Consider the following 18,193-nt stretch of genomic DNA (forward strand, 5'->3'; position numbering starts at 1 on the left):
TTTTAGAAAAAGACTGAGATGCTGCTGCTGTTCCTTTGGCAGTGTTGTGAGGTTGTGGTCTTGGAGTCGTTCTCCAGGGGCTCAGCCTCTGAAACCTGAGAGGCATGAGGTATGTTGCCCTCACAGGCACTGGGGGACCACACGGCGTGTTCAGTGTGGACACAGTCACAAACCATGGTTTCTTTTGTAGGTAATACTGCTGGTTTTCTGAATTTGCTTTCTCTCAGGTCTTATTCATGTTGGCGATGAACTTAGGGAAGTGAATGGGATACCGGTCGAGGATAAAAGGCCTGAGGAAATAATCCAGATCTTGGTAAGCTGAAAATTTATTTTAAAATTGCGATGAAAATGAAATTGAATCGCTGTGTTTCAGACCTGGTAATGAACACAGGATTTGGATTCGGCAATCCAGGATTTGGATCCTGACTCTATTAATTTAATCCCTGTATGTCCTTAGAAAATACCTTCATCTTTTTATTGCTTCCCTGTATTCATCTACAAAATTAGAATAAGAAGTGGTAAATCTCTCACTGGAGGGTTCGAAGATTCAACGAGCTCCTGTAGGTCAGGAGTTTGACAGGGCCCATTCCAAATTAGGTCTTTAATACACATTGCCAGTGATACATTTATCTCTGGGGCCTATATCTTCCAGGTATATAAAGTAGTGAAACTAACTTAGATATCTTAAGTCTAAAATGGAATGAAACTACTATAGGCCTTGGCAATATAAATTCTCAAATTCATTTGTTTATTTATAAGGACTAAAGAGAGATTGTCCCTGTTATGTATAAAAACATATTATTAACCTGTCAAGAGTCTTGGTATCTCAAAACAGATCTCAGTGTATATGAAAATTTAGTAAATGATTAAGATAACATTTTAAATTAGTGTGAAAGCAGTGAGATTGTTTCATAAATGGTATTGGATTAATTGATTATTCAGTTAGAAAAATAGTCCTTATTGTACAACTCACACAAAACTAAATTCCCCCAAATTCAGTTTTTAAAAAAATCATTGTGCTCTGTCATGTCTGACTCTCATGACATGTCTGCTCTGTCACGTCTGACTCTTTGTGACCCCATGTACTATAGCCCACCAGCTCCTCTGTCCATGGAATTTTTCAGGCAAGAATACTGGAGCACATTGCCATCTACTCCCGGGGAATCTTCCCAACCCAAGGATTGAACCTGCATCTCGTGTTTCTTGCATTGGCAGGCAGATTCTTTAGTACTTTTTTTTTTTTTTAACTACTGTGCCACCTGAGAAGCCCCCATACTACACTTGATCTTAGCCAAAAGGCCAAGAAAGAATTTCTAACCTTGATGTGAAATTCAAATAGATGTAATGACTAGAACTGAAAACTTTTTCTACAGGAAAAGATGGTGTACATAAAATTTAAAAGACAAATGAGGTTATAGGCAAAATATTTTCAATTTATATGATTAAAGGCTCATATTTAATGTATATGAGAGTTCTTAACAATCATTAAGAAAAAAGCAGTTATAGAACAGCAAAGCATATGTACGGACAAAAATGACCAAAAAACATGATGTCTGAAAAATATTGGACTGGTGGTTATTTAAAAGCTTGATAACACCTAGAGTTAGCCAGATTATGTTAAGTCACTTCAGTCATTTCCAACTCTGTGCGACCCCATAGACGGCAGCCCACCAGGCTTCCCCGTCCCTGGGATTTTCCAGGCAAGAACACTGGAGTGGGTTGCCATTTCCTTCTCCAATGCATGAAAGTGAAAAGTGAAAGTGAAGTCGCTCAGTCGTGTCCGACTCTTAGCGACCCCATGGATTGCAGCCTAACAGGCTCCTCCGTCCATGGGATTTTCCAAGCAAGAGTACTGGAGTGGGGTGCCATTGCCTTCTCCGTTTAGCCAGATTATAAGGAAATAATGTTTATATGCTTCTGTTGGTAGGATAAACTAATAGCATCTTTTGAGATGGCTAGCTGAAACTGTCCACTCTAAATTTGTGTACTCTTTAATAAGAAATTCAGCTATTGACTTCCCTGGCAGTTCAGTGATTAAGACTGCACTTCCACTGCAGGGAGCATGGGTTCAATTCATGGTCAGGAAACAAAGATCCCACATGCCATGCAGCATGGTCTCTCACACATACACACACACACAAACACAAAAGCATTTACAAGAAATTCAACTGTTGCAAATTAACCCTAAGGAAATAATTTGGCAAATGTGTATAAACAAGATAGTTTAAAAATGTCTAGAAACTATTAAGGTTGCACTGATTGAATAATTGTTCACCCAAGTGATGGATTATTGTGAAGTGTCCACACTGGCTGATAGACCTTATGATTTAGTAATAACGATAGTGCTGCTGCTGCTGCTGCTGCTGCTGCTAAGTTGCGTCAGTCGTGTCTGACTCTGTGTGACCCCATAGACGGCAGCCCACCAGGCTCCCCCATCCCTGGGATTCTCCAAGCAAGAACACTGGAGTGGGTTGCCATTTCCTTCTCCAATGCATGAAAGTGAAAAAATAAAGTGAAGTCGCTCAGTCATGTCCGACACCTAGTGACCCCATGGACTGTAGCCCACCAGGCTTCTCCGTCCATGGGATTTTCCAGGCAAGAGTACTGGAGTGGGGTGCCGTTGCCTTCTCCGAACAATAGTACTAGTGATTGCTTACACTGATGGAGCCCTTAGTGATACTTGTTTTAAGGGCTTTACATAAATTAAAACACATGCACAAACTAGAAGAATGGGAAGAGATTATTGAGAAGACTTGCTTTCTTTCTACTTTCTTTCAATACTCTTAGTAAGATTAGTGAGTTACTTTTATGATAAGCAATAGCAACAATATTATCATTTTGAAATCACTCCTTTATGAAATTCTGATATTTATGCTGTTAAACTCCCATTTTATGTGAATGTCTATGTTGCACTAGAGTTGCTTCCATATACTGACAAAACTGATTCTATGCTCTAAAAAATGAACTTATTTACAGAACAGAAACAGAGTCACAGATCTAAAAAAACAAATTTATGGTTCCCGGGGGCAATGGGGGAGGGATAAATTGGGAGGTTGAGATTGACATATATACACACTGCTATGTATAAAATAGATAACTATTAAGGGCCTACTGTAGAGCAAAGGGAACTCTACTCAATACTCTGTAATGACCTATATGGGAAAAGAATCTAAAAAGAATAGGTGTATATATACCTGACTCACTTTGCCGTACAGCAGAAACTAACAGTACTGTAAATCACCTATACTCTAGTAAAAATTTTAAAAAGTGAAAAAAGGCTGACTCTATGCAGCTTTTCCCATCTTGACTTTCAGTGACTTTATGCTGATACATTAAAATTGGCCATGATGGGAGTATTCACATCATGGAAATTGACAGACAGTACCAGTCGGGGCCTTTTTAACCAAACAGTTTTCCTGGTTACAGCACTTGCTGATGGCTGAGCCTCCGAGAGGTCCACTCTTCTTCTCTCCCTCGCTTCCTGTCTCCACCTTTTCCTCTTTTCTTCCATCCTTCATTCCTCTTAAATATGTACCAGATATTTAGAACTTTCACAGAGCTTACAGTTTAGTGGGTGTGACAGACATTAGGGCTTCCCTGATGACTCAGAAGGTAAAGAATCCACCTGCAATGCCAGAGACCCAGGTTCAATCCTCTGGAGAAGGGAATGGCAACTCTCTCCAGTATTCTTGCCTCAAGAGTTCCATAGACAGAGGAGCCTGGGGTCGTGAAGAGTTGAACATAACTGAGTAACTAACACTTTCAGTACCTTTCATGTTCACTCGAAACATAATTAGTTTGATCAGTAAAACTTGGAAGCGATTTCTTCAACAGACATTAAGAAATAATTGTATAAGTAATTATATAGATCTGGTTATGACAAACGCTAAAAGAAGGGAAAGAATGGTATAAGAGTGTGTTAAAGGAAGACCTCCTCTTAAAAATTTTTTTTTTCTGAAGTATAGTTGCTTTACAATGTCCTGCCAGTTTCAGATGTACAGCAAAGTGATCCAGTAACACACACAGATTCTTTTGCAGACTCTTTTCTGATATAGATTATTACAGAATACTGAGCAGAGTTCCCTGTGTTAGACAGTAGGTCCTTGTTACCTACTGTCGTGTGAGGTAGTCAGCAAAGAATCGTGGGTATTGTTGCTTGTTTTCATTAAATTAGATGATCTTTTCATCTTTTAATTAATCTACATCATTTGGTACTTTACTTACTAACCAGAATCTATAGAGATGAGTGTTCTTCATTATGTTTCTGATGAACCTTGCAACTGATTGGGTCATGTATCTGTAACCACATTGCTGACAGTTGCAGGTATTTTGTCCCTGAAAATGAGATCCTTGGATGTGAAGGTCTGAGCCTCACACGCAGTCTGTTCTTTGCATTTAATCCTGTCTGTGTAAGGCACTGTGCATAGTGTGTTTCTATTTTGAAGTAACATGGATGGTAATATATTCACCGGCATTTTTAAAGTACACAGGAGGTAAAAGTGGATTTAGTGGTTAATGTTTTTTAACTTATTTGACAAACTTTAGCACTTTCTCACGTTACAGGAATTTCTACAAAAATAGTTTCCTTGGTTTGTTTTATCTAAGAGTAGAAAATCCCAAGCTTGTAAATTTTCAGAATCATTTCATTTTCTACCTATTTTAGTTCCTTTCTCTTTGGTTCCCGAGGTTTTCTTATAACACTTTCTTTCCTCTGATAACAGGCTCAGTCGCAGGGTGCAATAACGTTTAAGATTATACCCAGCATCAAAGAAGAGACACCATCGAAGGAAGGCAAGGTAATCATTCCTTAAAAATCCTTTTTCTTTCCCCCCAGGAGGAACTAATGTTTTTCCATTCAATACATATCTTTTTTGTTTCAGCAAGTTGACCTTAATATTCTGTTTTTTAAATAAATCAGAGTTAGACGAATACTGGCCATTTCACATTTACTCTTTATATTTATTCATCGTAAATGGAACTCTCTTCTAGATGTTTATCAAAGCCCTCTTTGACTATGACCCTAATGAGGATAAAGCAATTCCATGTAAGGAAGCCGGGCTTTCTTTCAAAAAGGGAGATATTCTTCAGATTATGAGCCAAGATGATGCAACGTGGTGGCAAGCAAAGCATGAAGGAGATGCCAACCCCAGAGCAGGACTGATTCCCTCTAAGCATTTCCAGGAAAGGTGAGTTCCTGGCGCAGAATCATGGCCTGTCTGCAGCTGACCTTTTGTTCCCTGCAAAATACCATTTCAGCATAGTTGTGATAAAATAAGCCCTGAAACCTTGCCTTCGAAGCCTCTATCCCTCAGGTTTGGATTTCTGTTTTGTCTAATGAAGTATGAATAATGACCAAAAATAACATGACAGTCTCAGGTCATATTCACTTTTTGTTATGAAGCAAATGGAAAATAGCACATTAATATCTGAAACTGCATTGATGTGAAAGCTAGAAGAAAAAAAAGTGATTTCAGAGTCAGGAGAATTTATAAAAATTTGGAAGTTAGAGGATTTATTTCTTAATTTGAGTAGATTGCATTGTATTCATTTTTTCCTCCAACTTTCCATTTTTTCTTAAGACTTTTAGTATTTTGGTATTATATTAGTCTTGGATCTGTCCTGAAAATTGATAGGCATATTGACCTTCTTTTCCTCAGGAGACTGGCTCTGAGACGACCAGAAATATTAGTCCAGCCCCTGAAAGTTTCCAGTAGGAAATCATGTAAGTTTGTTAATAAGAATGCAGAAAACCTAAACCTTGCTGTTTATTTTTGACTATTATAGCAGGTGTTTGTGGTAGAATAAGAGGCCCTATTACATGTGGTAACTTTTGGATCATCTTTTCATAAGAACCAACAAGTAAGAAATTTGTAATGGGAATGGCAAAGTGAATCTTTTGAAGAAAGGGGTCTTTGGGGTTGTTTATAATAAACCCATGACTCACTCTTTAAGGAAAAAAAAAAGATTGCTACTCTTTTTGTTTTCTGAATTTAGGTATTTTATATTGTAACCTAAAATGCATCTCTTATCTCTGTAAAGCTAAGAGGTTTGGTTTAGATAATTCTTGGTAAAGATTAGAGGGGAAAAAAAATCCATCATTTTCTTGGGCACAAAAGGACTTGTGCCTAAAACAGTTGTTCTTGTTCTGTTTTGTTCCTTGTTTGTTTTGACATCATAGTCAAAACGAAGCTCTGACCTTCACCCTGTCTGTTCAGAGTTATTACCAGACTAGATTAAAAGAAAATAAGAGTAAGAAAAACAAGGATGTAGGATTGCTGGAAGAGATAGTGTGCTTTTTCTTTCAACCTACCCTTCTCTCAGCCTCTCTTGACTTCCCATCTCCCACCTCTTATAAGTCCCCAGCTTATCTTTAAATGTCCCGTTTTATCTTCTTTGTTTCATGGTTCTAGGTATTTTAAGAGTTTTTAAAAAGCCCTTTGTTTTCAGCATAGAAATTGTACATTAAAAGGTGAAATGAGCAAATAAATGGTCCTGGAATTATACACCAACATCTGTTTTTGGTATCGCTGTGCTTTTCACATCTCCTGTTATTTCTGTCAGTTAGTAGGAGCATAGAGCCCAGGAATCACGTTAGAAGGGAGCCAAACTGCAGTCGAGTATAAATCTCACCAGCAGGCTTCAAGCAGAGCACTGATGCAAAAGCCTGCTTGTTCTTGCTCTGTTCAGTCTGGGCAGAAGGAAGAAACCCTTATCGTAGACAGCCAAATGGACTGTGACACTGAGGGCTTCAAGTTTAACCAGAGTGTTGCGTTGTTCAGCGTGATGAATTTTCACTGGGAGCACATCCAGAGGCCCCTACCCGACTTGCTCTCTGAGGGACTTTTGAATTTGAGGGCCTGCACACTTCTTATATATGTGGGACAAAATACGTGTAACCTGAAAATGAAGTAGATGTGATTCTACTCAAATCTGAATGCATACTCAAATTGGCTTGGGTTTTAGACAATGTAGAAATGTACAATTGGTTATAATTATGAATGTTCACTTATGTAAAATTTTTGATAGATGTATTTTTTTTTTTTAAAGAACTGTACAAAGTAGAGAGGTTGTCTTTTTAACAGCTCTCCCCACTGGTTTCAGTGTAAATGTTTGTGAATGTAAGAGGGTGTGTGTGTTTGTCTGTGGGTGTGTGTGTAGAAGCACTAATTATAATGGAGATTTTTTGTCTTTGAATGTACATAATTTCTTTTATATGTTAAAACTCTGGTATCTGAGCCCGAAGACTTGTCGTTATGGAATGTGGAGGTCCTTTCACCTTTTTTTCCTTTTCTTCTTCTCTCTCTTTTTTATAACCTAGATTTTGATTCACTGAGAGATGCATTGTTCTCATATTTAGGTGTTCCTTATTTTTAAATAAAAATAAATCTGGTCAATATTAGCTGGAATAAATCACTAGCATATAGTAATACAGCCTTGTTCAGAGAAGCTTTATATTTCTGTGAAAATTAAATAGAAAGCCAATGTCTTTATTCTCAAAGAATTGAAATTCCATTTGAAATTTCTTTGAATGTTGTCTCATAAACCCCTGAACTGGATTGCACTGGATCTGAACATTTTTTAAAGCATTTAAAGCACTTTGTTTTGTAGCCTGTGTATTTGAAAATGATTTTTTTTTAATGTAACAGAATCTCATAAAAGCCGTCTGACTCAACACTTCCTGGACTTCAACTTTTGGTACTTAGATTGTTGGAGTAGGACATTCATGTTTTCATGCCCTTTGCTGAATTGTAGAATAATACTATGAAGAAAAGCAGAAAGCTAATATAAAGTCTTTTATTTTTATATTTCATTTTATTGAAAAAATCTATATATATTTTATAATCATTCTATTTAATTACATTGAATAACATATAATAGGTTTTAAAGTTTCTGATTTAATATAAAATTTCTAAAAGAAGAATAATCCACCTTGGTATTTATAAATTTATGGAAAAAACTCATGTTTATAAAAATTTTCTTCACAAAATTTCACAAGGGCACTTAAAACCTCGAAAGATAATGGTTAAGGCATGGAATTTAGAAAAATGACTAATCTAAAAATGTCAAATTAGCCAGTTAACTTTTTCACAAAGTGATTGCTTTTGCATTACTAGTGTTTTACTCTTTATTTTAAATGAAGAGTAAACTGTATAACTGAAGTCTGCATGGAGGAAAAGTTTGTGGGTAATGGCCCTGGTCCTATAGGGGTTCAGTTAATGTGAGTGTAGAAGTCAAGAAGGGTTGGAGCATCCCAGGGCTGTGTTATCTCTGCCTTTGTGTTTATGCTAGAACTCTCGTTCCTGGCTCCATGAGACCCAGAATAAAGGAAATCAATTTTATTCTGAATAAAATTAGAAGACTTCCTCAGGCTTTACAACTGCCATCCTTATATGCAAAATTCTGAGTGTATGTGGTATTCAACCTTGATGCTTAATTATAGTTCCTCTCCTTAAGAATCCACGTATATCTAATACATATCCAGAAAAATGGGCTCCTCAAACAAAATAATTTGCTTCTTACACATTCTTTAAAACTAAAACATGAACTCTTAAAACTAAAACATTCCTGAATCTTAGAAGTTTGACGTAGCAATTCATCTCCTCCTCTTCCACTTCCTCCTCCTCCTCTTATCCAACAAAGAAATTTTTTTTAACTTTTTATTCTATATTGGAGTGTAGCTGATTAACAATGTTGTGATAGTTTCAGGTGGACAGCAAAGGGATTCAGCCATCCATATACTACATGTATCCATTCTCCCCAAACTCCCCTCCCATCCAGGCTGCCACGTAACATTGAGCAGAGTTCCCTGTGCTGTACAGTAGGTCTTTCCAACAAAGAAGTTTATATGCAGTTTTGTCTGCTTGCCTTCCCTGCTTCATCTAATGCTGGGCTGTCACATAATGAATGTTAATAATACAGACAGAAGAACAGAGCTGGAAGACTGACACGTGTTCTTTGCTGTGATGAGGGTTTAGATAGTCACCAGAAGGACACACTTATTGAGTGACTTCACTTTCACTTTTCACTTTCATGCATTGGAGAAGGAAATGGCAACCCGCTCCAGTGTTCTTGCCTGGAGAATCCCAGGGACGGCGGAGCCTGGTGGGCTGCCATCTGTGGGGTCGCATAGAGTCGGACACGACTGAAGCGACTTAGCAGCAGCAGCAGCAGAAGGACACAGGGTGTTTGGGGCTGAGTACGAGCACATTTTATGTTTCAAGTGGTACGTAGGGATAGATATCCTGACAGACAACTTGGCAGCTTGCGATACTTGTGTCAATATAATTTAAAGGAACTATGTTTCTTCTGTCAAAACTGATTTTTATAGTTCAGTTGCGTATGTAATGCCATATGATGTCACCTAACTTCTAAAAAGAAATACGAATTTCTTTGATTACTTGAAATATTATTTGTTCCCTTTCTATTGAAACGTAAGTATATAAGTTAGGAATTAGCTTCTTAGTAGCATAAACTTTAACTTCAATTCGATGTAATTTATATTTAAATCGAGTCTGTGTGGGATTCAGAAAAGGCTCTTATTCATGGAGTCTATTTTACTGCAGAATGTTCAAGTATTTTTATTTACAGTGCTTATTTACCTGTTTTTAGTTATCAAAGTATAAATACCTGAATATTTCTAATAATGATTGAATATTAATGAAAATATTTCCTTTTACAAAATAGCTTTAATAGAATTCCAGTTATAAAAAATAATTGTACAACTTACTGACTTTTTAAAAATTAGAAGGTAGAGACAAAATATTTTAGAATTTGTTTTAACCAATTTTGATTGTTATCATGTGGGTAAAAAAGAAAACATTTAACTGCAGTCAAAGGGTGTCCATTTAAATAGAGTGTCACCAGGTTCATTCAAAGACAAATATTTTGTGAACTGAAGATCACAGTCTTCTAGCAATACAGTTTAAACATTGAGGAAAAGAGTGAATTCATTCACATGGTACCAGTGTTCTGGAAGGCCAAACGATATATATGTATATATCATTACTCTACAGGTTGTTGTAACAGTACTTTCCAAGCTGAGTAAGCCCCTTCTTCCTGGCATCTTAGATAATGTTTATTTACTGTTTTCATACATACATTTAATTCAAAAGTTAACAAATAGAGTATGTTCTTAAATTTGTGTGTCTAATACTTTGTCACACATTTTCTGAATATTGGTGGGATTGTGTGTAAGAGAAACATATGAGGTTTTAAAAATATGAGAAATACTTTTTTGCCCCGACACCTTTTGGGAGATATCAAAGATCAATTTGTGTAGAAAGAGGTGTAGATGAATTAAGTTGTAAATTGCACATCTGGTCATGAGATGGTTGAGGTGAAGACCTTTCTTGTTGTTGCTTAGTTTTCATCTCAATAGACTGTGATCTCCTCACACACATAATTGCATTGGAGAAGGAAATGGCAACCCACTCCAGTGTTCTTGCCTGGAGAATCCCAGGGACGGGGGCGCCTGGTGGGCTGCCGTCTATGGGGTCACACAGAGTCGGACACGACTGAAGTGACTTAGCAATACACACATAAAGATAAGACTGTCAGGGTGTATGTGTTTAGCTTTTCCATGTGAGAGATTCTCAACCGTACTGTCTTCTGCCTTTTGTCCTGGGACCCTGGTTCATACAGGTAAGAGAGTTGACCAGTGGTTAGAGGTCTGCTCTGTGGTCATGGATCACTGCAGCCTGTAGGGGAGTACAGTGAGGGGTGTGTGGTCTGAGAAAGCAGTTTCTAGAGTGGGGCCTAACTCTGCCCCAGAGAATATCCCACCAATACAGACAGTTTCTCCTTGTCAGGAGCATCTGATGGGTCCCACTCTGGTAACCTCTAGCAACAAGTCCATCCTGCCGGGGATGCAGTGCTTTTCCTCCCTCTGAGGACACTGCTCTCTCTCATTGTGACCTTGGTCTGTCTCTCCTCTCTGCTTTTTATAATTGTTGCATTCTGCATGTCGGTGCTCAGTGATGTAGAGCGGACTCTTGCTGCAGCTGGGAGAGGAGAAGGCCCTTCCCTGGCTCCCCTGGCAGGCATACACCTACGAGGCTGAGGATTCTGGGCGGGCAGCAGGCTGGAGTAGTGGAGGGTGGAGGGAGGTAGTCGGGAAACTTGACAGAAATCTGTTATTTCCAGGGACTCTTCCCTTAACTTAGGTTTCCTAGTTTGAAGCTCCAGGTATTAAAAAGTGACTTTTGGGGTGATTGCATGGTAATTCAAAACTCAGACTCTGGAACTGGACTGCATGGGTCCATGTCCCATGTGCCACTTATGAGTGCCTTATCCCTCTCTACCTCTGATTTCCCATCTGTAAAATGGGGATAATACTTCCAGCTTCATAGGGTTGTTGGAGAATTATGTAACATTATCCATTTGATGTGCGTTCAGCAGTGCCTAACTGAAGCAAGAGTCCTGCAGCTTACCCCAGCTCTCTTCTGAGATCCACCTTTTATATATTTTTCCTCTTTGCTTTTTCTACTGGGTTCTATTAAGCATGATACTTGCTATTGGATATTTATGTGTATGTTTTGTCATGCTAAAAATACCATCTCTTCCTACTTTAGAATTGCAAGGAGGAAATGTTCTTTTGAGAATTTATGCAGCATATTTAGGACCTCTTATTAGAATATGAAATGTACATATGCTGCATATATTTTAAGTTACAGATTTTATTTTTATGTGGAGGACTTGGTGTTTTAATTTGTGTGTGTGTGTGAGAGAGACATGGCTTTTTATCATCTGATTTATGTAATGTGGAGTCTTTAATCAAGAGTGCAATATTCAGTCTATCTTATTGTGTATTATCACAAAAGTACACTCTGTTTGACAATCTATTATGCTTTACAGCAGAATTGTCTGAGATCACAGGTTGGTCAATCTTTAACATGACTTGTTTTTATTTCTACTTAGATGTTGGGCTTGGCTATCCTGTGTCACATCCCTTCATTGTTTGTTTTCTAATCATTTGTTTTAGATGCACGTGGCATTTCAGAGCTCCTAAGAAATGAGGATAAATAAATTCACAACTTGAGTGACTCATACTATAAACCTGAATAGTAATAATTAGCTTGTCATCTTGGCAAATGACTCTCCCAATAAAGCTAACGCAGTTTGAAGACCCATGGGTATTTGAAAAGTAAAAATAAGATGTTGTGCACACTTTCTCCTAAGTGTTTTCTTTGGCTTCTGTGCTGTCCTGTGAAGAGAGAAGCCAGCAGAGAGCTATTCTGATTGGTCCTGTTCACTCAGTAAGGTCAGGTAGCAAAACATCTCCTGCCTTGACTTGTGGTTACAATGTTCTTCTGTTAAATATCCAGTTCTCTCTCCTTCATTAACTGAAGAGGAGTCTCCTAGGTCAAACCTAACTCATAATGCCTTCTTGTTAGTAACTTAAGAATTATTTCAGATTACTTCTTAAAATACTTTTCATCATGTAATATAGACAGAATAAAAATAAAGGGTTCTGTCTGACTCATTTCATATGTATAATAAGTTGACGACAGTTGTCAGGATATTGTTACATTTACAGGATATATAGACACTTTAAGGGCAAAATTTGTTGCTTTGAAAATGTTTACTTTTTTTTACTATTTTCATCATGAAATATCCTTAGTTCTAAATAGTTTAGAAATAGAACTGTACCATGAAAATTAATATAATCCCCTTATAGAAGGTATTTTTAAGAAATGCTGATGGTTTTTTCTGGTTATTTTCCCTTTTGGGTATTTAATAAACTATATGAAGACTTTTGTGTTTTCACTGCTTACGTGTATACATTATTTTTAGACCATAACTACAGTATAGTCTAAAATGTAGTTTTTCAGATTCTATTCTATTCTATTTTATTCATTGACTAATTATTTTGAAATATTTAAAATACATTTGTTTTTTCCCTTTGGCTTTTCTAAGACGAGGAGACAGTTGAGAGTGGTAGGTGGATTTTTTTTTTTTTTTTTGGTCCCTTGGGTGCAGTATCTATCTTCCTACTTTAATTGTATTTTCTGCACATTTAATCATTTCCTCCTTTTCTTTTCTTGTGCTTCTCAGAGGAAATTAAAGGTACATGTATACAAGTTTCCCTGCATAGTCTAGTAATTTTGTTTAGTGCACATATGTAGAGGATTAAATTGACCATAGTAAGCCGTTTATATTTAAAAGATCATTGTACATCCTAACTTTGATCTTGACATTATAGTACCCGCAGTCATGGTTGGACTTTGTTTTAGAAAGAAATGTACACCTGTTTTTTTGCTTCATAAAGCAGCAGTATACACAGTATTCTAATGTAGTACATTACTTTTATCTGTAATAGTCTCAAAGATAAATGAAGAAAACAGTGCTATTCATATCTACTGACAGACTTATTACCTAAGGATGTGGGGAGCGTCTTCTTAACTATTTGATTTCTGCAGTCTGTGTTATTAGTTTTAGAAGTATATTTGTGTAAAGATGAGAAGCCTAAAATAATTAGGACCCCACTACTTAAATTAAAAACTTAAGATTTGCAAAACCCAGTATTTGTTTAATTCTTGGCAATAATTAATAGCATATTGTTTATTTTAAAATGTTTTCATCGTTCATTTTTTTTTTAATCAAAAGAAGGGCTGTGTCTTCATTTTAACCTTTCTGTCTACTCCAGTGAGCCAAAATAAGTGTTATATTTTACATAGTCTCAAGGAGCCTGACTTACAAAAATAAATTTACTTTAGGGATCAAGTGGTATAATTTTCTTGATTGACAAAATATAAATGTATCAGACAAGTCTGTTAAAATGTTCTTGGAACTGCAATTAAGGCACTTCCAAAGAAGCGTGAAAAAAGAATTGCATGCTGTTTCAAAATGTTACTGTAAACTTAAATATAAAACAAAATGTTTTATGTTTAAGAGTAGCATTGTGAGGGCTGTTCTTTGCTGTGCTTTGTGACTGTTTGAAGTGATTTATTTTTTTGCATCTGTGGCTGGGCTTCTAACTGTTCTGCTTTGTTTCTCGGCTTTCGTTCTGTCTGCTCTTACACTCCATCCAGAAGATGCTGAATATGGTGGTATCAGCAGTGGAACCTATCTAGGTGAGCAATTAGTCATGGAAGAGGAGTTCTTTCTTTCTGTTGCTTTCTTCAAAGCCATTACACTGTTTTGTCTTAAATTAGCATATTTACATTAGCATGCTCTGCTATCAGTCGGGGGTAGCATGAACCTTTATTTTAAACTGGCTCAATTGGTTGGACACAAAGGAATTCAAAATAAATAAATTCAAATTTGGTTTATTATTCAGGAAGCTTCCCAGATGCTCTATTTTTGAAAACCATGATAATTTTTTGATAGAGGATGACAAAGCATCTATCTGTGCTAAGTAAGTTTACTGAATTAGTTGTCTCTGGATTTCTCTAAATTATCTAGCTAGCTGTAAATTATTCAAAACTTCTAAATAACTTGCATCTTCCTAAATAACTTTGGTTCCATTTTCTAATGACTTATTATTCCCATAACCCCCCTCAGAATACCCACTGATCAGCTCCCTGTACAATTAAAGTTTATGATTAACTTGCTCCTCTGTTCTGGATGGAAAATTTTCCACTTTGGAGATGCCAAGGGATGATATAAACAAAAGTCAAGATATCCAGAGATTGTTAAAGCCTTCAGAGTTATCTTCATCTCAATTCAGACCTTTCCTCACTCTGCTGTGTGTCGGGACACTGACAAATTCTTCACTTGCAGTAGTGAGGGATAGTGGTATGGAAACTCAGTTTGAGAGAGAAATCTTTCAACCTCCTTATTTTCAGATTAATATTTAGCAATATTTATGTACATGATGATAATATCTCTTGGTTATTGAAGAACAGTGCCAGATCCTGCATTTGTTATTTAATATATATCTTACCTCCCTTTTTAAATTTAAAAAAAATCTTATCTCTTATATGGCGAAATTGGTGGTATTTTTTCCACTTAAAAAAAAAGAAAGATGGTAACAATAACCCGGTGTACGAGACAGCAAAAGAGACACTGATGTATTGAACAGTCTTATGGACTCTGTGGGAAAGGGAGAGGGTGGGAAGATTTGGGAGAATGGCAATGAAACATGTAAAATATCACGTAGGAAACGAGTTGCCAGTCCAGGTTCGATGCATGACGCTGGATGCTTGGGGCTGGTGTACTGGGACGGCCCAGAGGGATGGTATGGGGAGGGAGGAGGGAGGAGGGTTCGGGATGGGGAACACATGTATACCTGTGGCGGATTCATTTTGATATTTGGCAAAACTAATACAATTATGTAAAGTTTAAAAATAAAATAAAATTAGAGAAAAAAAAAAAAAAAAAAAAAAAAAAAAGAAAAAAAAAAAAAAAAGAAACTGAGACACAGAAATCTTACAGGATTTACCAAAGACAATAAATGTTGCATCTTGATTTCAAATCCACAGCTATGTAGGTATCATACCTACTGTGTCTTTTACAGTATGCTGCCCTCTAGCTTTTCATTCTACAAAACAAACAAAAAAAAATTGCAGAACATAGGGTATTTTAATTTATATGCTGGGAAAACTATAATTTACAGAGACAGAATTGGATGATCAGAGAGAGGTTAAATTTTTCCTCAATTCTTCACTCAATTCAGAACAATACAATGTGCCAGATACTCTGTATATTAATCGATCCTCTCTTACAATCTTAGAAGCCTTAATGGCTGCAAACCAGAGGCATTGATTAGTCTCCTGATTCTGTGGTCAGCTGGGCAGCTCTGGTCTGTGTCGGCCTGACGGATGGCTGCAGGCTGGTGGTTTGGCTGGGGTCTGCCTGGTCTGGGGGGCAGGGGTGCTCAGTTGGGCAAACTTGTTTCTGTCCCACATAGTTTTTCACCCTCCAGTAAGCTACCCATGTAGAGGTCTCGGGGCTCTGCAGAGCCACAGAGAGAACCATCGCTGGTATCTAAGTGTGATGAAACCTCTGCTTATATCACATCCGCTGATGGCCCATTGGCCAGAACAAGTCTTGTGGCCATGCCAGAGTCTGTTGGGGGTTGAGGGGTGGACTGCCCTGGAAGTTGGGGGACAGGGAGAAGCCGTCACTGCAAACTTCTGCCTGTCTCCAAACTAGAAAGAGGGGCACCTATCCTTGGTCTGTGTGTATCTCTCCAGTGAAGAACTGTGGCATACTGTGCGTGGGGTTCTCAAGGCAAGAATACTGAAGTGGTTTCCTGTTGCCTGCTCCAGTGGACCACATTTTGTCAGAACTCTCCACCATGACCTGTCCATCTTGGGTGGCCCTACACGGCATGGCTCATAGTTTCATTGACTTAGACAAGGGTGTGGTCCATGTGATCAGTTTAATTTTCTGTGATTGTGGTTTTCATTCTGTCTACCCTCTGATGGATAAGGATAAGAAGCTTATGGAAGCTTCCTGATGGGAGAGACTGAGGGGAAAACTGGGTCTTGTTCTAATGGGCAGGGCCATGTAAATGAGATGGTTGGATGGCATCACTGACTCGATGGACATGAGTTTGAGTAAGCCCCAGGAGTTGGTCATGGACAGGGAGGCCTGATGTGCTGCAGTCCATGGGGTCACAAAGAGTCAGACGTGACTGAGCGACTGAACTGACTGAACTGAACTGAAGAACTATGGCATGAAGCATTATTGGATGAATGTCGGCTTCCCTGGTGGCTCAGACGGTAAAGAGTCTGCCTGCCCTGCAGGTGGCCTGGGTTTCATCCCTGGGTGGGGAAGAGCCCCTGGAGAAGGGACTGACAAACCTTTCCAGTATTCTTGCCTGGAGAATCTTGTGGACAGAGGAGCCTAGTGGGCTACAAGTCTATGGGGTCACAAAGAGGCGGACGCGACTGAGTGACTAACACTTTCACTTCACATGAAATACAGTAATTCAGAGGATGTGATGATCGTCTGAGGCTGGGGCAATGAGGGAGTCAGTCGCATGAGAGGGGATGCTGGAACAGGCTCCGTTGTTTAGGCGGGATCACAGTTAGTGCCAGGGGATGAGGGCAGGAGTAGCAGTATGGACGGAGGTGGCTGTTGCAGAGCACAGGGCGACAAGTAGATGGCAGCACTGGAAACTGATCATCCTGCTTGATGACGTGAGATCTTCAGCGGCAGGCCAAGGAACTTACACATTTTATTAGCATTTACCTGGTTTTTGGACTCACATAATTCTTTGTATAAAGAATGAAATACAGGTTTTATTCTACATGTCTCTGATAGAATGTAGGGTTTTATAAAGTTAATATTTAGTAGATATGACTTGAAACTCAAAAGCAAAGGTGATTAGCACAATGGGCTGCTTTCAAGAGCTCAAAGGGCATGAATCCTGATAAAATGCCATTGCATCTGGCAACTCGGAATCACTGCTGCTGCCTGAGAAATGACTTTCCTGGAAGCCACAGCCTTGCAAGTGAGGGTGGACAGTGAAGGGAGAGGTCAGCTGAGGTCAAGGTGGTTTGTGTAGTTGAGGATAGGAGTAGTTTAGTGGGAGAGGATAATTGGTTCATATCTATAGGCAGAGATAAAGGATTGATGGTAAAGGATTAAGTTCTGAGATAGAAAGTAGTTCCTTGGTCAAAATCCCAAAGCAGATGAGATTAGATGGAATTAAGACCACAGGATCTTTATCACTTGGATCAAGTGAAGCCTGCAGATACCACAGGTCCCAGGAAAACATTCTTTAGAAAGTGCAGAGGGCTTAGTCCTTCCAAGAGACCACTCTGTGGTTGTTCCAGTTGCTTCAGTTGTGTCTGACTCTTTGTGACCCCATGGACTGTAGCCTGCCAGGCTCCTCTGTCCATGGGATTCTCCAGGCAGGAATACTGGAGTGGGTGCCATGCCCCTCTCCAGGGGATCTTCTCAACCCAGGGATTGAACCCATGTGTCTCATGTTTCCTGCACTGGCAGGCGGGTTCTTTACCACTAGCACCACCTGGGAAGACCCGCTTTGCACCGCCCCCCCCCAATTATGGATAAAAATAGGGCACAATCCAGGTGAAAGGGGAATATCATGAGTCATTTAATAACTTGTATCAAGGGGTTCACAGACAGTTGTCAGGCTGTGTTTAGGCAAAAGATCCATTTTTGTTAGACCCACAAACATGAGAAATTTCATGTTTCCTGGCTCCTTTGACAAAACAGATATGACCAAACTAGGCCTTCGTTTTCCAGTGTTAAGAATTAGCAGAGAGCGTGAGTAGGG

General features: G+C 38.5%; 1 protein-coding gene and 1 long non-coding RNA gene across 3 annotated transcripts in view; one reads left to right on the forward strand and one right to left on the reverse strand.

Moving 5' to 3' along the window:
- Positions 1-18,193, forward strand: part of MPP7 (membrane protein, palmitoylated 7 (MAGUK p55 subfamily member 7)) — a 225,280-nt gene that overhangs the window by 160,108 nt on the left and 46,979 nt on the right. The window contains exons 8-11 of the mRNA XM_010860036.1: positions 228-313; positions 4,722-4,796; positions 4,990-5,186; positions 5,658-5,722. Of these exons, the coding sequence (XP_010858338.1) occupies positions 228-313; positions 4,722-4,796; positions 4,990-5,186; positions 5,658-5,722 (423 nt within the window). The remainder of the gene's footprint in view (positions 1-227; positions 314-4,721; positions 4,797-4,989; positions 5,187-5,657; positions 5,723-18,193) is intronic.
- LOC105003072 overlaps positions 1-18,193 on the reverse strand; it is a 178,834-nt gene that overhangs the window by 53,385 nt on the left and 107,256 nt on the right. The gene's annotated exons all lie outside the window — the stretch shown is intronic.

The sequence above is a fragment of the Bison bison genome, unplaced genomic scaffold (assembly GCF_000754665.1).
Source record: "Bison bison bison isolate TAMUID 2011002044 unplaced genomic scaffold, Bison_UMD1.0 scf7180017864461, whole genome shotgun sequence".
NCBI lineage: Eukaryota > Metazoa > Chordata > Mammalia > Artiodactyla > Bovidae > Bison > Bison bison.